The sequence below is a fragment of the Lynx canadensis genome, chromosome B4, assembly GCF_007474595.2.
Source record: "Lynx canadensis isolate LIC74 chromosome B4, mLynCan4.pri.v2, whole genome shotgun sequence".
Classification (NCBI taxonomy): domain Eukaryota; kingdom Metazoa; phylum Chordata; class Mammalia; order Carnivora; family Felidae; genus Lynx; species Lynx canadensis.
This window is the reverse complement of record NC_044309.1, coordinates 48,267,636-48,295,301: the sequence shown is the minus strand read 5'-3', so window position 1 is coordinate 48,295,301 and position 27,666 is coordinate 48,267,636. Positions and strand designations below refer to the sequence as shown.

General features: G+C 38.3%; 1 protein-coding gene across 1 annotated transcript in view; it reads left to right on the top strand.

Annotated features, from left to right (window-relative positions):
* Positions 1 to 8,282: 8,282 nt before the first annotated feature.
* The window catches only part of LOC115518660 (sterol-4-alpha-carboxylate 3-dehydrogenase, decarboxylating-like), a 36,236-nt gene continuing 16,852 nt past the window's right edge, over positions 8,283 to 27,666 (top strand). Inside the window, 6 exon segments of the mRNA XM_030322232.1 lie at positions 8,283 to 8,480; positions 8,483 to 8,598; positions 8,600 to 8,688; positions 8,691 to 9,266; positions 9,269 to 9,404; positions 17,625 to 17,715. Coding sequence (XP_030178092.1) covers positions 8,283 to 8,480; positions 8,483 to 8,598; positions 8,600 to 8,688; positions 8,691 to 9,266; positions 9,269 to 9,404; positions 17,625 to 17,715 — 1,206 coding nt within the window.

Here is a 27,666-nt window from a genome sequence, read left to right as displayed (position 1 = left end):
CACCTGCTGTATGCTGCACTGTCTCCCCCGGGTGCCTCCTAAATTGTTGTTATTTCGACTCTAAAACGTGTGTGTACTTCTTTGCAGTCCTACCATAAAAGATATAGGCTATCACACCACTGGCCTCATGTCCATAAAACTTATACAACAAATTTTTGGCCCCGTGGCCAAATTCCTAGGAACAAAATTATTCCATAACTCAAGACTACCTATACCTACAAAAGTGTACCAAGGCAAAATCTTGGTATTATCTTGGAAAGAAGGGTAGACAGGAAGTATAAGAGGTAAAGGAGAAAAATATATCTTGCCTTCAGTGATTAGGATGCCACTCATTTTCTGAATAGTAGTCTGAAGCTCGCTATCTGTGAGATGAAACTCATTTCCAGGAAATCTCCCACTGAGCCATAAAGTTTCATAATATGTTTCCCCATCTTGGGGGAAAAATATCTATCATATACAATGCTTTATCGCTCAGTCAGAGCATTTCAGATATTCCAGTTTCCGTGAGCCTTCTTTTTGCTCCTTGATCCCACATATTTAAAAAAGTCTTAATTTCCATTCTCCCTTTGAACTTTATGTACTTAGCGCTCTAGGCATGGAATTTGTGTAAATTATTTCTCACGTAACTACTGGTGCTTCTTATAAGTAAAGCTCCTCTCATTTTCAACATGCAACTTCTCAAAGCAACATTTACTGTCCTTTCTTTGCACTTTTTATCTATTTTTACCTCCCAGGAAGATTCCAAAGCATTCCAGTCTTCTGCCATGTGCTACCTATGAATCCTGCTAGGCACAGTTTCCCCATTGACCCCACATACACACCAGCTGGTGAACTAGCCTCTGTCAATTCTTGAAATGAAGTCATTGGTGATGCTTCCAACACCCATGCCCTCAGAGATGCAGTGAGGTTCAATGCTTTCCTTCACCTTCAGAAGTTTCTTTCTTTCTTTCTTTCTTTCTTTCTTTCTTTTTTACACTTATTCATTTTTGAGAGACAGAGACAGAGCGCAAGCTGGGGAGGGGCAGACAGAGGGGGAGACACAGAATCTGAAGCAGGCTCCAGGCTCTGAGCTGTCAGCACAGAGCCCGACGTGGGGCTCAAACCCACAAACTGTGAGATCATGACCTGAGCCAAAGTGGGACACTTAGACTGAGCCACCCAGGTGTCCCCGAAGCTTTTTTTTTTTAATGTTTATTTTATTTTTGAGAGAGAGAGAGAGCATGAGCAGAGGAGAGGCAAAGAGAAAGGGGGACAGAAGATCCAAAGTGGGCTCTGTGTTGACAGCAGTGAGCCCAACGTGGGGCTTGAACCCACGAACTGTGAGATCATGACCTGAGCCAAAGTTGAACTGTCAACTGACTGAGCCAGCCAGGCACCCTCACCTTCTGAAGTTTCTAGATACATAAAAACAAAACAAAACAAAAACAAACAAAAAAAACCTAAACAAATGAAAAAAGAGGCAATTATTAGCTCCAGGAGAAATTAAACTTTTTACAAGAAAAAATGTAATCGTAATACACCAAGTGCCTGAGAAAGAGACAGAGCATGCCCAGGAGAGGAGAAGAGAGAAAGGGAGGCAGAGAATCCAAAGCAGGCTCCAGGCTCTGAGCTGTTAGCCCAGAGCCCAATGCGGGCCTCGAGCTCACAAACCACAAGATCATGACCCGAGTCACCCAAGTGCCCCTATAGTTTCTAATTCTTTAAAAAAAAATTTTTTAAGTGTTTATTTATTTTTGAGAGAGAGAGAGACAGAGCATGAGCAAGGGAGGGGCAGAGAGGGAGGGAGACACAGAATCCAAAGCAAGCTCAGCACAGAGCCCAATGGGGGCTTGAACTCATGGACTGTGAGATCATGACCTCAGCTGAAGTCGGAGGCTTAACCGACTGAGCCACCCAGGCGCTCCTGTGATTTCTAATTCTTAAGCAGAGGAAAGCTATATGCACTTTTCCATTTCCATGAAACAAAGAAGTAAGAACCATCTGGAAAACTCTACACACTTCAGGAAGCTTTATTTGTTTGGGCTTCATAGTGACTTGAAGTTAAAAAGTGTTGGTGGGGTGAGAAAAAGAGATCAAGATGGGTAGGTGAACACTCCATTGGGAAAGATATTTTTGGATCTGAGCAAATGGAAATATAAAACATCATGTTTGAGGTAGAGGCAGACGCTCCACATTTGGAAGGAGTAGTTCCCATATGCACATCCAACTGACAAACCCTGCTGAGCCTGACGAGGACTTCACACAAGCAAAAAAACTTTTATCAGACTTCTAACTGTATTCCAACTTAAAAGAGAGAGAGGAAAAAAAAAAAAGACAATTTCCACCTCTGGATACAGGACATAGCATTACACCTGCTTCATAGACAATTTTGCCTTGTGGAAAATGCCAATGTTATTTGAGTCACTGACTTTAGTTGCCGGCCTCTTCCGGGCCCCATCAGTCCATGTGACTCCTATGACTTCTATTTAATGTGTAGAATTCTTGCCTTTGTTGAATTCTTGTATGTACCCTTTAAGATTTACTGATATTGATACAGTGTTTCCATGTGCTCTGTAATTAAAATCTAGATCAGGAGACTTAAAAAGAAGAAAAATAACAGGATTAGAAAAATAAAACATAAGAAAAAGCTAACAGAATTCTACTTTTTGAATCTGAGTGGAGAGTTGAGAAATAAATGTGTCATGTATTTCAATATATAATAAATTATCGTAATGGATAGCAGTCATAAATGTTTTTGTTTCATTGAATAACTATAAGAAACAATTGTAACTTGCTTCAATTATAAATTGAATATACGGGGCTCCTGGGTGGCTCAGTTGGTTAAGTGTCCGACTTTGGCTAAAGTCATGATCTCACGGTTCATGAATTTGAGCCCGGCATCCAGCTCTGCGCTGACAGCTTGGAGCCTGGAACCTGCTTAGGATTCTGTCTCCTTCTATCTCTGCCCCTCCCCCACTTGTGCTTTGTCTCTCTCTCTCTCTCTCTCAAAAATAAGTAAATGTAAAAAAATTTTTTTTAATAAATAAATAAATAAATTGAATATGCAACTATTTGATGATTTCATCTTATCCTGGAATACTCAAATAAGGACCAAGCCTCATATTAAGTTTGCCAACATTATCTTCCTGCCTACAATTATCTGGCCTGTTGAGACCAGCTTTGGCCTGATTTCTAGGGTTAACTTCTGCCTAGAGTGCTGGTATTTCTCTGTATTGCACTGCATCTTGGTAGCTGGTCCCCTTCACACTCTCCCTGTGAATACAAAATGCTAGCTATCTGAACATCTCCTAACAATATCAATATAATTCTGTACTTTATTCGTGTATACATATGGTATGCATATAATACTTTCAAATGAATAATTGAGTTTTTTTAATCTGCAATAAAAGTATTCAATGAAGTTTAAGATTTCTTTCAGTTTTTAGTCCTGAAGTTATACATAGCTGAGGATTTACAGTTATAGTACTGTGTTCCAAGGTCAAGCAGAATAAATAAATTAGTATGTGGTAATGTTCATTTGTTTCTGTTGTTTTCAATTCTCATCAATACCAAAGGATTATTTTTCTTCATTACTTAGTTATTTTATGATGTAAAATATTTACATAATTCCAAGTTCAAAAGTCAGTGAGGTATCTCAAAGAATTCCTGCATTAACTCTACACTCCCTTCATTGTTTCCTTTTGCAAGGAAAGATTCCAAATAATTTCCCCTTTTTCTCTTTCTAATACAAAAGCTAGCATGCTATATACCCTCTTCTATATTTTGGGTGTTTTTTTTTTTTGTTTTTTCACTTAACAATATATTTTGGAGATAACTATACTTTAATGTATACAGATCCTTCTAATACCTTTATTCCTTTCTACCACTGCATAGTTTTCATGGTGGGATTGTGCAATAGTTATGCAACCAGTTGTCTATGGCTAACCATGCGAGTTGTTTTGAGTCTTTCACTATTACGAATAATGCCTCAATGAATAATCTTGTACATATGTCACTTTTTATTTTTGCGAATTTGTGTTTATGATAGATTCCAAAAGTGAGATTCCTAAGTCAAAGGAGCAATTTTAGTGGGAATTTTACTCACTGTGGTCAAATTCTCTCCTGTAAGAGCTGCTCTACTTTGCACTTTCACTAGCAAAGTGTGAGAGTGCCTGTCTTCTAACAGTCACACCAACAAAGTGGGGCTTGAAACTGATGGCAAGAAACAGTATGTCACTGGGGTTTTCATTTGCATTTCTCTTATTATGAGAAAGACTGAGCAAAGCTTTTTCATATTCATCGTTCGTCAGGGTCATTGTCATTCGTTTTTGAGAACTGTCTGTATTTTTGTCCAGTTTTAAAAATCAAACATTTATCAATGTTTGGAGGTTATCACATATTAGGGTTTTACAACAGGTTTTTCCCAGTGTGTCATTTGTCCTTTTGGTATTTGCCATGAAGAAGTTTGGTTTTGTTTTAATATGACCAAATGTATCTACATTTATTGCTTTTGAATTCTGAGTCATAATTAAGAAGTTTTTCCCTATACCTTGTTGAGAAAAAGGATTTCACAAATGATTTCCTCTAGACATAGTACAATTCCATTCGTATGGTGCTAATCTTTCTGGAATATTTCTTAGTTTATAATATAAGATCTGGATAGAATTTTGCCTTCTTCCAAATGACTAACTAGTTGTTCCAAAACCTTTTATTAAAAATCTGTCTTTTCATCCATGAATTTGAATTTCCAAATTTATCATATCATTTGCAGAATTACTATGTTCATGGTCTATTTTTTAAATTTCTTTACCCTATTCCATTAGTTTTCCTATTTATTCAATAATATCACACTCCCTTAATCATAGAGGCTTTATATTAGGTTTTAACATGGAACATGGAACATGGAACTAGTCTCCTTCAAAGTATTTTTTAGCTATTCTTGTTTATTTACTCTTCCAAATGAACTTTTGAATCTATTTGTGTGGTTACGGAAAATAAAAACTTGTTGGCATAGTTATTTGAACTACATTAAATAAATTAGAAAGAGCTGGCAACTAAGTGATATTAAATTTTTAATAGGAACGGGGTATATTTGTTTAAGTCAACTTTTAGGTTTTTCACGAGTGTTTTAAAACTTTCTTCATAAAGAGATTGTTCATTTTATCTTTCTTATTATGATTGTAAATGGATTCTTCTAACTATATTGTCTAACTAGATATTGTCTGTATATACAAAGGATGGATGGATAGATAGACTGATAGATTATTATTTTTTATATTTTTCTACCTTATTAAGGGCTCTTATTTTGTAGTAGTTTTTCTACTGATGTGGGGGATTTTAGATATATTATTATATCATCTATAGATGTAGATTATTTTACCTTTCCTTTTACAAATCTTAAGTCCTCAATAACTTTTAACAGTCTAATTTTGTTAGTAATACTTTGTAATGTTAAATAATAGCAATGATATAGGAAATTCTGTTTTGTTTCTGACTTTAGGAGGAATATGTTGGTTATTTAATGCTCTCCTGTTAAATAGGATGCTGGCATCAGAGTATGCATGTTGTATTGTTTTATTCTTATACCACTGATTTTATTTTAATCAGGAACAGACATTGATTTTTGTCAAATGCATTTTCAGAATCTATGGAGATTACCATATAATTCTTCTAGAAATTTCAATATACAGTTTAGATTAGTGGAACCCATAATATTAAAAACCATCCTTGCATTGTTGAAATAAATCTCACTGAATCCAAAGATAACATATACTGAATTATGTGTGCTTTGTGATTTTTATAATTGACTATTTCGCATCAGTATTTATAAACAAAATTAGTTATTCTTTTGTGAAGTTTTCATCTGATATTGACGCTAGTGCTATATTTACATTATATAAGAATTTGGAATTTTTTTTCCCCTATGTACTGGAATAGCCTAAGTAGCATTGGGGCTATCTACATCTTCAAAGGTTAAGGAGCATTTCCCTATGAAATCGTCTGGGTCAGTGAAATTGGTCTGCAAGGATCTGCTATATTAACTGCATTTTTAATAAACTATAGTTTCCTAGAGACTTATTCATTTCATTTAGGTTTACACATTTATTTACAAAAGATTTATAGAGTAGTTACATGATAATTTAAAATTATTTCACTTTGCTATTTATTCCCTTTTGTCAACTTACTATTGTATCTGTGCATCTATGCCTAATTCTTTTAACTAGACTACAAAAATGCTTTCTATTTTGTTGATAACTTCCCAAATATGATATTCTTTTATTTGGTAATTTTTGTTTTCTAACTCATTGGGTTTTTACTTTTAGTAATTACTTCTGCCTTTATAAAGTTAATATTGATGTTCTTTCTCTAACTTTTTGAATTGGAGGTCCGGTTCACATAATTTTTAATGAACTATGGCTGTCTGCTACCCCAAGTTGTGCAAGATATGTGCTCAGGCACAAACCTGTAAATTTGCAAAACTTACCTGTTGTATTTTCCATATTTGAATGGTTTATTCCCTTCAGCCTGCATTTGATCACTTTCCGGTGCCTTCCAATAATTGTGCTTTATGTAGTGTCCAGATTTCACAACTGTCATCTTAGAAGAGTTCATTTGACCAAGCTATTGACCAATTACCAGCAGCTAGAATGTCCATCTGGTTTCTAGAAAACAGGTTGGGAAGGTTAAAAAAGAAAACAAAAAACGACCCCACTTTCCTTATCGTATTTCCCTAAATCTCACAGCCTCTGCCTTAAGCAGAAGCACAAGAGGGAGGCATTCTTCATGTTGTGTGATTTTTCATAGGATTTTGAGAACTCCTGTGAAATGATAATGGCTTGCACTCAGGGAAATAAGATTGCCCTCTGAGCCTTAAAAAATAAAGCAAACTTATAATATATTAAAAATTAAATAAATAAAATTACCCTGTAGAGAATGAAAGGCCCTGCTAAAAAAGAGAAATAACTAATGATATTGACACATTTAAGAAAAACCACATAGTGTTTCCGATTCTGTGTCTCCCTCTCTCTCTGCCCCTCCCCCGTTCATGCTCTGTCTCTCTCTGTCCCAAAAATAAATAAACGTTGAAAAAAAAAAAATTAAAAAAAAAAAAAAAAGAAAAACCACATAGATGTAACAGTTCTACATAAAATATTAACTCCCGATTATTGAACAGGTTCTTATTTAAATTTTTAAAGTTTAAATTTTAAAATTTGGTTGTGAACATTTTCAAACTCACAGAAAAATAGGAGTAATACTAGGATCAATCCCCTTTACCTCAACGTTTTCCCTTTTTAATGCATGGTGGTAATGTAGGTATCACTCAGGAATATGAGGAGGTCAAACATAAAAAAAAAAAAAACTCTCAAATTTGCCACATCACAGAATAAAAAAGAAAAAAAGAAAAACGTATGCTATAATTTTCAAAATACACTAATAATAAAATTATCAGAAAATTATGGATGGAACAGAGCTTCTTTAATCTTAAGGCTGTTTTCCAATCATTTTTAATATAAAAGTTTTAGACAAACTTTACATAAGTTTAGGAGACTGACAAGAATTTTTGTCATTATAAATGGTGCCTCAACCAAGTATTGTAGGTCTTCCTAGTAAAAAAAGGCAAAAAAGAAAAACTATAATAACAAGTAGATATTATTTATGAATGGTTTCATTTACAATGAAATCCCAAGAAAATTACTATATATATTATAACTATAAGAAGTACAATAAATTTACTTAATAAAAGAGCCACATGTAAGAATTAATATTCTTCCTCTAGTCCAATAATACTAAACTATAAAAAATTATATTTTACAAAATTTGCTCCATTCCTAGGAATTAAAAAAGATGGCATAAGACCTTTATAGAGAAAATCTGAATATTCTGTTAGAGGATACAAAAGATTATATATGTCTGTATGTGTATATGGGTTAATAGCAGTCTGCCTCTAAAATAATTTATAAATTATACACTCCATGAAATCCAGTCAAAACCTCAGAAAGTTTTGAAAGGAAGATCCTTGATAAATTAACTCAAAAATTAATGTGACTGAATAAAAATTCCTGCAGAACTAACACATTTTGAAAAAAAGAAGAACAAAGGTGTTTGTGCTCCAGCAACATCGTACTGGGCTCACTGGGGCGTGGAGAAACGGATGGCCGCTGGCGCCTGCAGGTGTTTGGGTGCAAGCTGAGGGAGCGCTGAGGCTGGCCCCGGGGATCGCCTACAGATGGAGGCTGGTTTGCTGAGGGTTGAGTGAGCACTGAGAAAACTTCATCGCAAACGTAACGATATTTGGAGCTGAAATGGAACAAGCATTTGGTGAGCCAATGAGAGACCAAGTCACACGGACACATTTGACAGAAGACGTTCCAAATGCCACCAAGTGCACAGTGATTGGAGGCGCTGGATTCCTGGGGCAGCACATGGTGGAGCAGTTGCTGGCAAGAGGCTACGCTGTCAATGGATTTGATATGCGGCAAGGGTTTGACAACCCCCCGGGGTGGGGGAATTCTTTCCGGGTGACCTCTGCAACCAACAGGATCCGTACCCAGCTCTGAAAGGTATAATCAGAGTTTTCCACTGTGCATCACCCCCACCATCCAGTAACGACAAGGAACTCTTACAGAGTGAATTACATTGCAACCAAGAATGTCATTAAAACTTGCAAAGAGGCTGGGGTTTAGAAACTAATTTTAACCAGCAGTGTCAGTTCATCTTTGAGGGTGTCAACATCAAGAATGGAATTGAAGACCTCCCTTATGCCATGAAACCCATTGACTGTTACACGGAGACAAAAATCTTAAAGGAGAGAACAGTCCTGGACCCCAGTGATCCTGAGAGGAAATTCGTAACCATAGCCACTCGCCCTTATGTCACTTTTGGCCCCAAAGACCCCCAGTTGGTCCCCATCCTCATCAAGGCAGCCAAGAAAGGCAACATGAAGTTTGTGATTGGAAACGGGGAGGACCTGGTGGGCTTCACCTTTGTGGAGAATGTGGAGAACGTGGTGCACGGACACATCTTGGCTGCAAAACACCTCTCCCAAGATGCAGCCGTCATTGGGAAGGCATTTCACATCACCAACGATGAACCCATCCCTTTCTGGACATTCCTGCCCCACATCCTGACAGGCCTCAACTACGAGGCCCCCAAGTACCACATCCTGTGCTGGGTGCCCTACCACCTGGCCCTTCTGCTGTCCCTCCTGGTGACGGTGATCAGTCCTGTCATCCATCTCCAGCCCCCTTTCACACCAATGCGGGTCATGCTGGTTGGCACATTCCACCATTAAGCTGTGAGAGAGCCAAACAGGTCATGGGCTACCGGCCCCTAGTCACCATAGATGACACCATAGAAAGGACTGTGCAAAACTGTCACCACCTATGGAAGATCGAGGGAGGCACCCCGGAAATTGGGTCCTCTCAGTGCATTCCCTGGCCACTAACTATCCCCTGCGGTCCAATAAACAAGCCTCCTTCAAGTGAAAAAAAAAAAAAAAAAAAAGCCAAATATTTAAAATTGTGCAGTTCTAGAACAAGAACAAATAAATAGACCAGTAAAACAAGTAAAGAATGCATAAAGGAATTTCTGTATACATGTAACTTATATATATCTGGGAGATAACTAATAATGAGGTAATCAAATGTACAAATTGCTTTTTCCTCTTTAGTTTGTACTTTTATTTTAAAAATTTTTTTTCAGCGTTTATTTATTTTTGTGACAGAGAGAGACAGAGCATGAACGGGGGAGGGGCAGAGGGAGAGGGAGACACAGAATCGGAAACAGGCTCCAGTCTCCGAGCCATCAGCCCAGAGCCTGACGCGGGGCTCGAACTCACGGACCGCGAGATTGTGACCTGGCTGAAGTCGGACGCTCAACCGACTGCGCGACCCAGGCGCCCCTTTAGTTTGTACTTTTAGGACATTAACAAATAAATGTATACATCTGACTACATCAAAACTGAGATTTCTCTTCAATTAAGGACACTTTAGACAAGGCAAATGAATAGAAGATTGAGTGGGGAAGGTATTTTTAATTTTTAAAACTCACTAACTATATATGAAAAACCTCAATCAAAAGATTGAGTGCGCCAGAATATCCACATAGTATTGCTTATGGTAGCAGAGTTGGAAATATCTAACATGATTATCACTAGTGGAATGACCAAGGAACATCTGATATATACATAGAATAGAATTACTATTGTAGTAGTCAGAAGCCATAACTAGAATTCTTAACTTTGTTGGTCATCAAGAGCATAATGTTGTGTGAAAAACATAAGAAAAATGCAATTACAACTTTTATTTTATAGCGTTAAATGTATATGCATATTTAACTGACAAAATACCACCTTGCATTCTTCAAAGATTAAAACATGTATGGAAAGTGGATTGGAAGAACACATATTATAAATACTAGAGTGGGTGCCTCCTGAGGGGATAAGGAAATGGAATTGTGTTTGGGAGCTGGTAAAGGAAAAAATAATAAATATCACAAAATAAACATTAAATCTTGGAATGCTTACTATAACGAGCCTGAAACCTCGCGAGGAGTATAGTCAGTTCTATTTTCCTAAAGGAAGAAAAAAAGTATTATTTAGTGCATTTTAGGAAAAGAGGTTGTGGTTGTCAGCAATAAAAGCATAAAATAAGAAACACTGACTTATTATTCACTTTCCAGAGATGAGAATATTCTGGCAGACTGACTCAAATGTCCCATCCACCTTACAGACTGGTATTCAGCAAGTATGCACCATTTTGGTAGATTATGGCCAGAGACCACATTGGTAACAGTATCCATTTATCTGGGTTGGGGCCCTGCACTTTACCCACCATAGATGCAATTCTCTGTGGAGACTGAATAATCAAATTACCAGAATTTGATAATAGTAAGCATTTAGATTATATAAGTGATCCCTCTCTTCTGAAACCATGCCTCCTGGCAACATCATCATTAGTTTGCCTATAGGAAAATATACCCTGATCAGAACAAGGAAATAACTGCTATACCTGCCTGCTGTTTGGTGTATATTAAGAACATTGATATTATAGTTAACTTTTTATAATACAGTGTCTGAACATACAAAGTTGAGGATGAGAACCCAGACCCTGACAAACTCATCAAAATGGGATTGCTTTCTATGTTCACTTATTTTTGAAAATTAGATATTTGTTTGGATTTTTTAAAATGTTTCCTGGTCCCATTTCAATATTTATGAGAAGTCTGAATTTGAACGATTAAAAATGGAATTTCCCAATAAATTTTCATTTTGAGGGAGTCTTTCAATAGCAAAGGACCTTTATTACCTGGGCTATTGTCTGAAGTGATTCTAAATTGTTATAAGATAACAATCAAGTTGCCCAATGCATGAGCATGCAAAACAAAGCATGGTTTCCACCCCTTGCTCCCAAAATATCTTATAAAAACAAGGAATGATATTTGATCCACTGCCTCCTTTCTTTTAATGCCTTCTCAGAGTTGACATTTTAATTATACATTCAACCATTTATTTTTTAGTCCAGGCAGGAATAATTTATGTGGTTTTTAACCATTTGAGTTACTCACAAACTAAGAAGTCTCTGAGCTCAAATCATCTTCCCCTTTTCCTAGAGAGAACCTCCTAGACAATGTGTGACTTGCCCTCTCAAAGAGAGGGAGACCCAAAGGACATCTAAACCCTTGCTACCTAGAGAGTAGAGCCTCAGCCCCCAACCCAGGTCTCCTGAATTAGAATCCCCATTTTAACAAAAGCCTGAGTGAATCACATGCATTTTAAAGTTTGAAAAGCGTAGGTTTCCCCAAGTCTGGGCAATCATCAAAATCACAGTAGATCACTTTTGAAAACATTTAGTCTTGGATCTTGCCCATGGAAATGCTGATTCTCTTAGTTTGGGGTGGGTCGAAATCTGTTTTTAAAACTCCCAAAACTTGGTCAAATTCAAGAACCACTGTAGAAAATGTTTTCATCAGTAGTGCCCAGAGATTAATTCCAAGTGTAAATAGCTGTTTGGTTGCATACAGGAAATTGCTCTCCCCTAATGTGAGAGATGCCAGTGCAACTCTGAAGCACCTAACAATGTATCCTTGTGAGGTAAATATTTTGTCCTATAGAAAACAGCTGGAGATATGAAGTGATTTATTCAAAATCACATGGTTAGTTATTCTCAGAGCAGGAATTGAACATAAACATCCTGCCTCAAAGTACAGGAATCCTTCCACGATGCAAGAACTCTTCTTTCCTACATCTTTTACAACCATGGAGCCTAGATTAAAATTTTCATTTTACATTTAGTGGAGTCCTAATTGTGCTTGCTCTCTGAAAGCTGGGCAAGAGTATGAGGAGGTGAGCAGAAGACCCCACCTCCACAAGTCTTGTGTTCTCTTCTCACTGGAAGACAGTACATTGGGCTAATGGAAATCCCAGTTACATCTTCTTTGTTTCCTGTTAAAGCTATAAAGTACACAATTTACTTAGCTCCAAATTCTAAATTTGAACATTATTTTCAAAATTTATGGGGAAATAAAATCTTGTAACCTCACCACCCTACCACAACCTCTATTGTTATATCATCATTTCTAGGTTTTGTATTACATGTATTGCCATAGCGACAAGTGTTAAAGCTTGAGCTCCAAGACTTCCTCAAAATCCCCCTCCCCCATCCAAAAACAGACTGTGGTGACCTGAGAGTCACTGAATCCACATTGGTGCAGGAAGATAGCAGCAGAGGTCCGGAAGGGGGAGTTTGGAGGCTCACAGACAGAACTCCCTGTTTGCAGTCAAAACTTGGACATAGAGCATGTCTTTCATCCCAGTGACATCAACATAATCTCTGCAGAGACATTCTCCTTCTTCAGTCCTGCACAACATTCTGTTTTATTTTGATTTTTAAGGTAATTAGAAAGAGTGACATTAGCAGTGATTTTGATTAGCCTTCCATGTTTGGATTTTAAAAACTATGTAGTTTTAACCAAAAAGAAATCGTCTTGCTTCAATATCTCCCCACTCTTCAGGCAACCATCCTACATATTTTTCGGGGGAAAGTGAGTTAGGAGAGTGGTTTTGGAACTGTTGGCAGAGAAAAATGGGTTGGGCTTGAGTTTCCTCTCCAGCTATCCCACTTAATCCAGAACAATTCAGATCTATATGTTTTATTTATGTTGCACGTCTATGTTAAAATTTAAAAAAACAGGTGTCTGTGATTTTAAACATCTTGGGGAGTGGTTTGGCAATGGGGTTTTGATGTAGTGTGTGTAGGAAAGAGTAGGAGATAAGAAGTGCAGGGATCACGGGTGGCTGGGAGGAGTGGCAAATGCGACATTTCTACATGTTGCCATTCATGATAGCCAACATTAGAGGTTGTCGGTACCACTGCTTTTCCCAAGGCCAAAACCTGCACATGTATTTTTCCCATAGGTGTTTTGCATTTTAAGCTGTTTATTTCTAACTGTAGAATGAAATAATCTGTTTCCTCTGAAAAATTTTTTTTATTATCAGCAAGCCTGAGAAAAGGTACGGTAAGAGTCTTTCCAGTATCCCTAAAATCATATCTCCTTCACAGAAGTAAGACAGTGCAGGCCTGGTAGAAAAAAAAAATCTGTTTGTCATAGATTCGAAGTATCTGAAACTCTTTGATCCTAGTGAGAAGCAGAGTTCTTGGAACTCAACAAAATTTTAGCAATCTAACCAAACGTGGAAAAGATATAATATATCACAACCAAGTACCATTTATTCCATGTATACGTGCTGGTTCAATATTCAACATTTAACCGATGTAATTCACATAACAACCACTAAAGAAGAAAAATCACATGATATAAATTAACACTGAAAAAATATTTGATATAATTCAACTTTCATCCGTAATAAAACTCCTAGTACACCAGGAATAAAGGAGGGCTTTTCTAACCTCAGAAAGAGCATCTACAAATAACTTACAGCTAACATCGTATTTAATAGTGAAAGAATGCTTTCCCTGTAAGACCAGAAATAAGGCTAGGCTACCCATTCTCACACTTTTATCCTACACAGACCTGGAAAATTTTGCCATTGTAGTAATAAGGCATAAAAGAGAAACAAAAGGTTTACAAATTGGAAAGAAAGAAAACTACTACTATTTGCAAATGATACCATATATATACAGAAAATTCCAAAGAATCAACAAAACAAAACCTTCCAGGACAGTTTAGTAGGGTGACAGGATCCATGATCAGCACACAAAAATCAACTGTTTTTCTATATATTGACCGGGAACAAGTAGAAACTGGAATAAAGCATGCAATACCATTTACAGTTGCTCAAAAGAAAGTGGAATAGTCAGGTATAAAGGTAACAAAACGTAGTGAATCAGTTTGCAAAAATTATAAAATGCTCAGAAAAAGAATCAGACTTAAACACTTGGAGAGACCATACCATGATTATGGATTGGAAAATTCCACATAGCACATACATCAATTCTCCCCAAATTTATCTGCCTGCTTATCAAAATGCCTATCAAAATTTCAGACAGTTTCATGTAGACATAGTCAAACTTATTCTAAAATTTATATGGAAAGGGTAAACGTTCTAGACCTTTATTTTTCAAAACAATTTTGAAAGTTAAAAATAAAGTAGAGGAATCACTTTTCCTAATGTTCCTAGGCTTCCTACATAGCTGAAAGAATCAAGAGAGTATAGTAGTACCAGAAGGATACAAATGAAGATCACTGGAATAAAATTGAGAACCCAGAAATTGACCTACACAAATATGTCCAATTAATTTTTGACAAATGAACAAAAGCGATTCAGTGGAGGAAGCGTTGCTTTTTCAATAAGTGGTGCTGGAGCAATTGAGTATTTATTGACGAAAGAGAGAAAGAAAGAAATAAAGAAAGAAAGAAAGAAAGAAAGAAAGAAAGAAAGAAAGAAAGAAAATGAAACTTGACCTATATCTCACACATTATACAAACATTAACTTACATAAAATGTAACTTATACAAAGATAGGTTGCGGATTTCATGTAACATTATAAAATTCTTAGAAAAGAACATAGGATAAAATACTGGGGATTTAGGACCAGCCAAAGGGTTCTTAACACTTAACACACCAAAAGCACAATTTATAAGAGGAAAAAATGATAAATTGGATTTAATCAAAATTGAGAACTTTGTTTAGCAAAATATCCTGTTAAAATACAGAAAAGACAAATTGTGGACTCCATATATTTGTTAAACCACATAGGCCTTATATTCAGAAGCATATGAAAATATGTTCAACATCATCAGCAATCAGTGAAATAGGAATTAAAATCACAATGAGCGATAACTACATACCTATCAGAATGGCTAAAATGAAAAATAGTGATGACACCAAATGCTAGTGAGGATGCCAAGAAACTGGATCACCTATATGTTGCTGGTGTGGATATAAAGGGATAAAGCCACTCTGAAAGACTGGCAGTCAAGGCGGGGAAACCAAACACAAAACCACCACGTAATCCAACAGTTGGATCCTGGGCCGACTTACTCAAGAGTAATTAAAACTTATGTTCACAGATAAACCTATGCATAAATGGCCATAGCAGCTGTATTCATAATAGCAAGAAATTAGCAAAATTCTAGATGTCTTTCAACAGCTGAATGGTTAAACAAACTGTTACCTCCATACCACATTTTCATTCTACTTAGAAATGAAAAAGAATGAACTATTGAAACATGCAATTTGAATAGATTTCCAGAGAATTATGCTGCTTTAAAAAGATCCAATTCCAAAAGGTTCATACTATTTGATTACATTTGTATAACATTCTTAAAATGACAAGATTATAGAAATGGAGAACAGATCAGTGCCTGCCAGGGGTTAAGAAAGAGGGAGGAGGGAGGTTAATTTCAACAAACCTTTCAACAAAGGTTAATTAAAAATTTTAAAAAGAGGTTATCTGATATTACCTCTGATGCTGAGAAAACTCAATCAATTACCATACTATGCTTTTCTATCCCAAAATAAGAATTTTCTATGCCTACTCTGAGTACTTCTCTCCCACTCTTGACCTTTGCTGGAGACACTGTGCTGTAGACTGTCAGCACTCACCCACACTCCTTATGATTTTATCACTGGAGTGGAAATCCAACCAATTTTAAACTGACTGAAGGCTTTCTTTGCAGGCCGGAACCTGCACAAACCTGGCAACAAGTGCTGAGGGAACAGTTTCCCTTTTACACTAATCTCTGCAGCATCCCCTAACCCACAGCCCTTGGATGAGCAAACTATGAAGTGCATTTTCTACATCAGCTCCCAGGGAGTTCCCCAGTAGAATCAAGATCCAGTAGCAAACAGTTGTAATTGGCTTGTCATGCATCGCCCATTTTTGCATGGCTTCTCTCCCTTTCTCAATTTCCCACCCTCTAGCTGTTTTTTTCTTGGAAACACCACCTCCCAGTCAAACTTCTTGCATTGGGTCTGTTTGTATTGGGTCCTTGCATTTGGGTCTGTTTCTGAAAAACCCTAAACAAGACACCTAACTTCAAAATTCTGGCAGTGAATTTTGGTGGGCCTGGTATGGTCTCATTTTTCCTCTGCTTCCTGCACTTCACATTTCTGCACTTACCTGGACCTTGAAAGCTTGAAAATATATGAGATCTGAGGTCCTATTCTTTTCCCATTCTATCTGCTTTCAGCTATGAGCAATGAGTCCAGTACCTATCCAAACATTCATGGTTCTAGTACAATTGTCATTCCTTATTAACTCCCTGAACTCAGCCAAGACACAGGACCTCACTGGGTCTTTTATTTCTTTCTTAGATAAATAGGGATAACAGTACTTTCCTGCTGCCATCACAGATTTGTCATGAAGATAAAATGTGAAAGTAAGTGGGAAAGAACAAAGCGTGATGAATGTGAAGTCAGAACACTTGTGCCTTCATTTTCACAGGGAAAATTCTTTCTGAAATCCCACTGCCCTGCTGGGACTGGCTAGGGGGATGGAGGAGTCTCTGCGTTGCCCATTTCACCTTCCCCTTCAGGGCTTTCTCCTCATTCCGCCAGCCCCAAATGGCTTTTGTAAGCAGTGGAGGTCTGGTTATGTTCTATCTTATTAGGAACATCAAGATATCCAATTCCCTTTTCACAAATCCTGCTCCAATGTCATTTCACGTTCAGCCTAAGCCAGCGAAGGAGCTTCAGTGCAGCAAAAAGGACTTGTCTGTTCATTTTGTTGTCTTGCATGAATCTCTAACAAAGCCATTTGATTTTTAGGATTTTCTCCCTCCCCACAGTCATAACAGAGCTATGCCATTTTTCCTCTCTTTCAAATTCAAAGGGAAGATGTGGCCCAAGGCAGAGAATACTTAACAGATATTCATTTTCCATGTAGCTCTCCCCCTGCTGTGGCTTAATGTAGAGATGATGAAGGCATAGCGCTCATATAATCTGGGTTTTAAATAACTGTGACAAAGGTCTCTCTCACACTTCCTGGCTAATGTGGTGCAGATCCCTTGAAATGAGAGAAAACTTAAGAGTAAAGAAACGAGAAATGTGTGGGGGCTCAGGTTCTAAGAAGTCAGCCCTCCAAAGCCTTCTCCCGATTCCAAATTCTCTGTTTCTACATTTTTTAGAGGCAGTAGTAGCTATAATACCAAAGAGGCTTTTACATTATACTCTTATTTTATAGCTGTGTGGCCTCCAACAAGAGATTTAACCTTGTGAGCCTTCCTCTGAAAAATGGGGCTAAGAATGATGATACCTTCCTTGTGGGCAAAATGGTTAGTTCCTAGCAAGTAGTGGGCTTTTGGCAAATGTTCACTGCTTTTATCATTATCAACATCATCAACAGCATTAATGCTATTTCTTCAAAAGTATTGTTATGGTCATTTAGGATTTTCTTCTTAGAAGATGTATAGTTGTTGACTAACTTTTTCTTTCTTTGAATGGCAGATATAATGGGGCCCCCGGGTGGCTCAGTCGGTTAAACATTGGATTTTGGCTCAAGTCATGATCTTATGGTTTGTGAGTTCAAGCCCCACATTGGGTTCTCTCTGCTGTAAGTGTCAAGCCTGCTTGGGATCCTCTTTCACTCCCTCCCTCTCTGACTCTCCCCTCTCTCTCTCTTTAAAAAATAAATAAACATTTTTTCAACACAGCAGATTATTCACTTGCTTCCAACGGCATAGAAGAACTGGCTGATTTGAGAATCTATCCTACTCCACAGAAAACAAAATTTTCATAAATATCCTGAGAATCACCAGTTCTTCCCTTGTAATGCTTGGCATGAACAATCAATGACAAGAAAAGGTATCCACCTGCGTTTCATTCATATCGTCTTTAGTTTCTTAAAGGTGCATCATAAAGCAGATATAGATGGTTAAATAAACTAATTACCTGCCTATTTTCAGGAATTAAGGTGTACTTTTAAAATATATAACTGACTTTGTTTCTTTTTTTAGAGGTAGTTTTAGGTTTATGGGAAAATTGAGCAAAGAGTATAGAGTTCCCATGTACTTGTGTACATTTAAAATCAAAGAAATAATAAAACGATAGTTATGAACCACCTACAAATAAGACTCCATATGGGTACAAAAAGTACGCTCTCTTATAAAAGAATTCCCTGGGCAAGTTTTTAGCAGGGTATTCTAGCCAAAGGAAATAATATACAATGGCACCAAAGTGAAAGCAAGCATGAGAGAGTCTCAAATTAAAGAGCAATGTGCTTGAGAATAGGATGCAGAGATTATATAAATAAGAGGTGGTGCTTGAGAAGAGGCAAAGAGAGAACCCAAAAGATATTGAAAAAGTGTAAAGATTTTACCTTACAGGTAATAAGGATCCACTCAAGAATTTTGCAAAGAAAAACAACATAATCAGACGGTGTGTGTAGGGGCCAAAGGCAGGCTGCCCCGAGACGACCCACTTGAGCATGAAGATCATTTTTGAGTTAAAAGTAATCAAAACCCAGGGGCGTCAGGGTGGCTCAGTTGGTTAAGCATCAGACCTCGGCTCATGTTTGTGAATTCAAGCCCTGTATCAGGCTCTGTGCTGACAGCTCAGAGCCTAGAGCCTGCTTCAAAATCTGTATCTCCCTCTCTTTTTGCCCCTCCTCTGCTCACACTCTGTCTCTCTCTCTCTCAAAAATAAACATTAAAAAAATTTTTTTTAAGTTATCAAAATCCAGCAGATTCAGGAAAAGCTCTTTGCTTTTTTATACTTCTCCTTTTCATTTTCCCAAACCAGTGAAATGAGATAATCAGGTCTCAACTGCCTAAAACGAATTTAGATAGAGGACTTGCTCCAGGAAGAGAGCAATCGCAGTAGATAACTACATTATAATACGTACTAGGTGTGGTAGACAGGGAGGAACGTAGCGAAGTCTCTTTGGTCAAAGTCATCTATGTTCCATTGTTTCTGAATGGCCCAACAAACATTTGTGTACCAAACATTTACTCTTTTTCATTTTCCTGTGAGTCGCATTCTTTCCCTCTGAAGTCCCAGACTTCTACATCCTTCTCCTTAGTTCAGGATGACACGTGTACCTCATGTTGCCTGACTGTCTCTGGAAGTTCATGTCTGTGTGGATTCCCCACACATATGAAATTAAATATACTTTTCTCCTGTCAATCTGTCTCTTGTCAGTTTGATTCTTAATCCTGCTAGAAGGACCACGAAGGGCAGAAGTCCAAAAGAAGGACCTTGAAGGACAAAGGAAGTTCTTCCTCCTCAACATGTACTAAGGTCCTTCTGAAAACAATATGTTGGATGAATTAAGGAAAGTCAAGGCTAGGTGGGTGGGAACTAATGAATCTGTTGAATAATTAAAAGGAGATTGTTCAAATGAATGTCATTGGGACGTTCAAGTAGAACTATCTAGTACCATGTAAGATGTCATACTTTGGAGTCCAGAAAAAGATATTTGAGCTGGAGATAAGATTTCGGGTCATAAGTTAGTTGATGAGATTTCCTAGGGAGTATGCATAGAGAAGAAAGGGGGGGGCCTAAGATCAAACCCTGAAGAATACTAATATTCATAGGACCAGCCAGAGGAAGCAGCTCTAGTGGAAAAAGAGCCAGGTAAGGGTGATGTCATGGAAGCCAATAGAGAAAATGTTTTAAGAAGGAGGAACTAATCAATGAGGCTCTATGAAACATGCTTCTAATGTATTTGGTTACCAGAAGGTCATTGATAACTTCAACAAGGAGGAATTTGCAATAGATTGAGGTGTGAAATGTAAGTCAGTCTTATGCATTGCTGAATCCCTACCACCTAGCAAAAAGATTTGTTCTTCTCATTGTTCAGTAAATACTTATTGAGTAATTACACAATATATCTTTTCCTAGGTCATGTAACAGGCAATGAGCAAAGAATTGTTGTTCTTTCTTGTCAACTGTACTTAACATTTAGTGATCCTCACTCTGATCTGAAAGCTTATCTGACAGACTAACACAACCACACTCAGCTACACTCTCTACATTCTGTGTTCCTACTCAATAATTCTTGCCAATATTTTAGAGCAAAGACTCGCTGTTTGCAAAGTAGCTTAAAATAAAATTTAAATACTTTAAAATGCTTAATTGTAAAAAATGTAACATAAAACTTACCATCATAGCCATTTTTTAACTATATAGTTCCCTATTGTACTATTCCCTATTATACTATTACGTATACTTACATTGTTGTGCATTAGATCTTTGGAACTTTCTCACCTTGCAAAACTGAAACTTTACCCACTGAAGAGAAATTATTTCTCCCTCCCCCCAGCTGCTGGCAACCACCATTATACACTCTGTTTCTATGAATTTGGCTATCTTAGATACCTCTTATAAGTGGAATCATACAATATTTGTCTTTCTGTGACTGCCTTATTGTCCTCAAGATTCATCCATGTTGTACCACATAAAATGGACCTATTTTTAAAACATAGCTATCATATGTTTTCACTCATATGTGGAACTTGAGAAACTTAACAGAAGACCATGGGGGAAGGGAAGGGGGAAAAATAGTTTCAAACAGAGAGAGAGAAGCAAACACATAAGAGACTCTTAAATACAGAGAACAAACTGAGGGTTGATGCGGGGGAGGAGGGGAGAGAGGAAAATGGGTGATGGGCATTGAGGAGGGCACTTGTGGGGATGAGCACTGGGTGTTGTATGTAAGTGATGAGTTGGGAATCTACTCCTGAAGCCAAGAGCACACTGTATACACTGTATGTTAGCTCACTTGACAATAAATTACATTAAAACAAACAAACATGGTTTCAGTGTTTTTCTTGTAAAAGTTCTAAGAGTCCAACAACACATGCAAGTCACACAATTTCCAGTTAGGTAGGAATCATGAGAATTTTTCCATCCATTTTGTGGCTATCCTTAACATGGAAGAGATCATTCTTCTTATTAGAAATCATTCCATGACAGGGAACCGCTAATTTTGAGAGCACTACTGCATTTTTTCAAAAAACGACTGCATTTTTTCAAAAAACTACTGCGTTTTTTCAAAAAACCTCATCTTTAAAAGCTACAACGCTCTACTCTCTGTACTGTTCTGAGGATGCATTTATTGAATCCTAGAATTTGACAGACGTAGAGGAAGTATAGAATGCCAGTTTAGAGCACTTGTTTTTCTTAAAACCTCCTAACATTCTTCAAGTCACCTTTGTCTTTCTGGCTACTAGCCCTTCTATTCCTTGTATCATTAAACCGTAGTTACTTATTAATCACCCCCTAGAAGATGGCTGCAGTAACGATGTGCCCGTAGGGTAAGCTGTCTGGTTTGGGAAAATGAAAAGGGGGAGTCATATAAAAGAAGAGGGTTAGAAACCATCCCTAAAAGCCAAAGACAAAGGAAAGGCAGTCTGGCATCTCAGCTGCTACCTCCTACGCTACTAGATTTTACTATAATTAAGCTCTCAGCTTCCAATTTAGTACGACTGTGATCTCCAGCAGCATTTCACTTATAGAAAGCCTGAAACACATTTCCACATGTCTTTATGTGTAGCTTGGTCTACAGAAAATTTGCAAATGAAAATGAAACTCTGAAATGATGTCTAAGTTTCTACATAAAGAGGAGGTGGGGCTAATCCAGTCACTGTACGTATATCTCCGCTTCTGAATTCTGCCACATGTGGTATATCCCCAGAAGAACTGGGTGCATCTTAGTCGATGTCGTTTTTCCTCTCAGCCTGGTGCTAAAGTCTAGACTGCTGAGGCAAACATGTTTAGTTATTTTGACTAGGGTTGAGCAAATAAGCACTAAATCTTGCCTCCAAACTTGAGCTGATCCTCATCATAACCTTTTAGGAAGCTCCAAAAGGTCTTGTTGCCTTAGGTTTTCAGACTGGTGTTTCACTTGTTCCCCTGTTGTCTACCAGCCAATTCCAGTCCTGAAAAAATATATATGCTTTAAGAAAGATTTATCGGCCCTCCATACAGGATATAAAGGGGAAGGGGAGGAGGGGGAGGGGAAATCCATGATTGTTCTGTGTAGGGAGTTACTGAAAATATCTAAAAGTTTTTGCCAGGCAAGTATTCTTTCCACCATGGAACACAAGCAGCTTATAGACATATCGTGATCTTATTACTGAGATTTAATAAGATTTCCTTTTTGGGAAGACCTATACCTGCACATTGAGATTCTCAGAAATTCCTTTAGATGGAAGATGCTAAGAGTTGAATTTTACTCTCCCGTCTACCCAGATATAACTGTTCACTCTTGGATGCCTTATAACTGCTGTTGAGCCCCGGGGTTAGGTGATGAAGGATGGCCTGCATTTTAATTAAACTACATGATTCTCCCCGAGGATGGATTTGACTCTCTCTGCCTCCAGGTCCTCCGTAGTTTTGAGTTACATGCCCTTAGCCTCTGACTTACATGTGAGGCACGGCCATACAAAAATAGTAATTCGTGACGCTTTTATGGAGAACACAATCACAAGATATGGTCTCATGTATTACCTTAACACAACAACCTGAGATAATCGGGTCTGGAAACAGAGCCCCATTTCATAGATAAGGAAACTAAGCATAAAGTCATGATTTAAAGACCAAGAGGGGAGCAAAGTGGGATCCTAGGTTTTCTGACTCTCCATTGTGGTTTTCATCTGCTGGTTATCTCTGTAGGCACTAAAGGGAAAGCCACATTGTTCTCAATATTTCATCTTCCTTTCAGCTTTCTTTCTCCCCCTCATCCCTGCCTCCCCCTCATCCGGTCTTCTGCGGTTCTCTGGAAGTTACCTCTGTGTCACAATAACCAGCTCACATTTACCCTTTGTAGCCACTTCCTACAGCTTCCTGAACTTCTGGTTTTCCTCAGCTCCAGAAACCTCTCATTCTGTCAGTGCTCTCTTAGATTCTTGGAGCCAAGTCACATGGAACTGACGGGACATAAACAGTTCAGTACAGTTGGGGTGCCTGGGTGGCTCAGTCGGTTAAGTGTCCAACTTTGGCTCAGGTCAAGATCTCACAGTTCATGAGTTCAAGCCCAGCATCAGTTCTGTGCTGTCAGTGGGGAACCTGCTGTCAGTGGGGAACAGACACCCTCTGTCTCCCTCCCTCTCTCTGCCCCTCCCCCCCTCAGAAATAAATAAACATTAAAAAAAAAAATAGTTCAGTGCAGTGGTTCTCAACCAGGTGATTTTGCCCCACGGGAGAACTTTAGAAGTGTCTGGAGCTATTTTTGTGCGCCTGGCATCTAACAGGTAGAGATCAAGTGCTGCTAAATATCCTACAATACACAGGGCAGCCCCCAAGACAAAGAATTACCTAGCCAAATGCTAATAGTGCCCCCAAATGTCAAGGTTGAAAAGTCTTGGCTTAGAGCAATAACCCATCCCATACAACAATATCTATTACAAGCATTTACCCAAAGGAGGAGCCAATGTCAGGTCTTTTGATCACCACGTGGTTGGAGAAAATAATAGGTTTCAGCAGAGGAGATGGGGTAGTGGAAGGGTATGGTGGTGTTTTCAGTCATGTCATGGGATGAATAACCTACTTGGATTGGGTTAACTGATAACTCTAGACACCATAAAGCCACATTCAGTTTGCAGCGTTGCTCCATGGCAACACAGCAGAAACTTGCCACAAGGGGAAAGTAGAAAAACCAATGACTCCAAAATTCTCTCTTTCAGAGACACCGAAGGTTTGTTATGAGGCTGCCCCACAGTGGGTCTCCAGCTTCCGAAGGTGACCTCTTGGCAAATGAGTCGCCAGTAACCACATAAGATGGATATGTGATGGGCAACAGCCTTGAGGATCAAAAGACAAAAGATACATTAAATGTAGTATCCCATGTTGAGGAACACATTGCAGACATGAGAACTTGAGTGTGAGATCTTCAGTCTGCCTTACTGGATCTGTCAGAGCAGGTGGTCATGTAATTTCCATTCATTCTGTACAATAAGACATCTTTAAAAAATTCATTCTGGGACCTATGCCATGTACATGTCTAACCAACAGTACAAAATTCCATTCCATCTCGTGGACAAAGAACAATTTGCTCTCAGCTACACCTTCCTTTCTTCCTTCTCTGACATCAATTCTGTTCTTGGTACCTCCTCTTGAGCCCCATGTGGAACTAGCTCAAAGACAAAGATGTCTTTTGACCCCGCTATGCCTCCACTTTCATGTTCATGACACGTATTTACAATATTTGAATGAGTGATCATCACTTAATTCTAACACAGTTTTCAGGAAAGAGCATTTTCCTTAAACATTTTACTTTCCAAGTCTAATTATCTCAATCCCAAGAATTTCTCCCTTCCCATTTAGCTAAATCCAGGGGCCACTCTTTATTATCTACTTTCTGGATCCCAGTTTTATACTTGACATTTTTCTATGCTATGTGCTTAACCACTTTCCAGCTTCAGCTGCAGACACGCTCAATTTTTATCTTACTGCTTCTTTATGTTACCAGAACACTATATGTACTTACATTGCTTCCTTTCCTTCCGTGTGTACTATAGGACTGGAACTATATGAGGATGTAAGTTCTAGCTGCCACCAAGCATGGAAAACTGCATTTATTTTGAACTTGCATCCCAATTGATGGTAACCCACTAGTTACAGGTTAGTTTATCTACTGAGATAAATGGGCTTGAACTAGCTACTAATGTTTCTCCTTTCCACAATCAATTTTGAGAAACAACTACATAAGGGTGTGGGGGTGGGTAGTAGGGAGGAGTGTTTGTGATTATAAGAAAGAGAGAGAAAGTAGGAAATTATTTTGGTGTATTTAAGGGTGATAGAAGTTCTTGTTCTTAAATAAGACCCTATCTGTGACATTGGCCTATGTAGTACATAGAACATAGCACAATTTCCCCTTGTTCTTCCATTTCAAGATTCAAAGTACAAGGATCATGCTAAGAAAAGAGGGATTTGGGGCTGCATTAGTTTCAGTTCACTATTGGAGCCTCTTCCAGTGGTTGACCCTTATTTTTCCTTTGGCAAGGATAAATTTTTGTTTTGCTTAGAAAATCTTTTGCTGTTGGCTGTGGTAGACATTTCAAAGAAGGACAGAATGAAGGAAATGGAATGAACTGTGTGATAGAACATTTTCCTTGATTTTTTCCCCTCACAGTAGAAGAATGGGGGGTCATTTAGGATGAGAAAAATAGGATGTGTTTTGACCTCCCTGAAGCAAGCACCATATTATTTTGCCTTCCCACAGAGCCTAGTTAAATTTCTATAACCAGTGAGTGTCAGGAAAGTATCATTATCTGACTGTTTTTGTCCCAAAAGTCCAAGAAAAATACTCAAATAAGAATTTCATGTGAAAATATACATTGTACCTTTATAAGAAATTACTGTTTAGAAAGTTAAATGAATCCACCCAGTGAAAAGTATATATGGCTTTAAACCTTTCAGTGTGCTGCTCCCTAGTGAGCGTTTGTTAAAAAGACAGCTAACTCTTCCAGAACTGTACCACAGGCAACAACACTGGGGTCTGTGGGGCCAGATAGGTAGTGGTGTTGGTGGGAACGGGCAGAGGGGATCAGGAAGGGCAAGAAATCCACCAAAGACCCTGAGACCGAAATACAGAGACCAAACCTGGGTGTCCAATGACTACTTATGAGAAGTATCACCACATTAATAGATTTTGCAGACTAAGCCAACCCCAGGCCTAAGCCATGGCAAGCCCAGTGATCACGTGCAAACTGTCTTTTGCAAACTAGGGACTGATGGGAGTAACCGAGAAGCAATGAGCAACAGATTGGTCTACCAGTTGGTGTAAAATAAACAAAAAAACCCCCGAGGTTCATATACGCAGTCAGAATCCTGTCTCAAAGAGCTGCCTGCATTCTTAGAAATACACCAACTATCCACATTACCTGCTCGTTGTAAGTGGTGTCTTCTCACTTCCTTTTATTATTTAAAAAAAAAAAAAAAAAGTTTTTTTGAGAGAGAGTGCATGCAGATGAGCAGGGGAGGAGAAGTAGAGGGAGAGGGAGGGAGAGAATTTTAAGCAGGCTCCGCCTCAGTGCTGAACCCAACACAGGGCTCAATATGGCAACTGTGATATCCTGACCTGAGCCAAAATGGTTCAACCAACTGAGCCACTCAGGTGCCCCTTCTCACTTCCTTTTAGTCTTTAGAGTTACCCTACGCACACACAAAAAATTACTGCAGGAAAGATGGAATTTGTGCCGTGTTGGGGAAGGGTTGTGTTTGGGCTCCTGCAGTTAGCAGGCCCAACACGGGCACTCTGTCAAATGTGAGTTGTGGGTAAACTGAACCACAGCTTACAAAGGATGAGGAGTTTGGTGGTTTCACTACCCCAGTAAGTAGTAAATCTTTTGTTTCAGCATTCTAAGGTAGCCTACTGTCCCCTACTTCGGTGTGGAATATAGGAGACTAACTTCATCAAAAAATAAAATAAAAAGGTAAAATACATTTTAGATGTCATCGTCTTACATAGCAACCCCATTCCCTTTTGACATTTTTATTATTTTTTTAATTGTAGGAAACATATTGGCTATTATTTTTAATACCTACTGTCTATTTAAAAAAAATTTTTGATGTTTATTCATTTTTTAGAGAGAGAAACAAAGTGTGAACAGGGGAGGTGCAAAGAGAGAGGGAGACACGGAATCTGAAGCAGAATCCAGGCTCTGAGCTGTCAGCACAGCTGACATGTCCGACATGGGGCTCAAACCATGAACCACGAGATCATGACCTGAACCGAAGTAGGACGTTTAAACAACTGAGCCACCCAGGTGCCTCTGTCTCTTTCTTTTGTAAGTTTTGGGGTTTGTTTGTTTGTTTGTTTGTTTTGGATTTGTTTTTGTTTTGTTTTTCAGTAATCCCCAATACCCAATGTGTAGGCTCAAACTCACGACCCCAAGATCAAAGGTTGTGTACTCTTCTTTTTTTTTTTTTAAATGTTTATTTTTGAGAGCGAGAGAGAGACAGAGTGCAAGCAGGAGAGGAACAGAGAGAGAGGGAGACACAGAATCCAAAACAGGCTCCAGGCTCTGAGCTGTCAGCACGAAGTCCAATGTGGGGCTCGAACTTATAAACCATGAGAACATGTCGGTCAGATGCTTAACCAACTGAGCTACCCAGGCACCCCAGGGGTTGTGTGCTCTTCTGACTGAGCCAGCCAGGGGCCCCTACCATGTGTTTCTTTAATCCTAATAATAACAAACCCTGGATGTAATTTTAATTGTCCAAGAGAGTTGCCCATGATTAGGAACCTAGTACATGGCAGTACTGAGAATTAAATGTTTTGC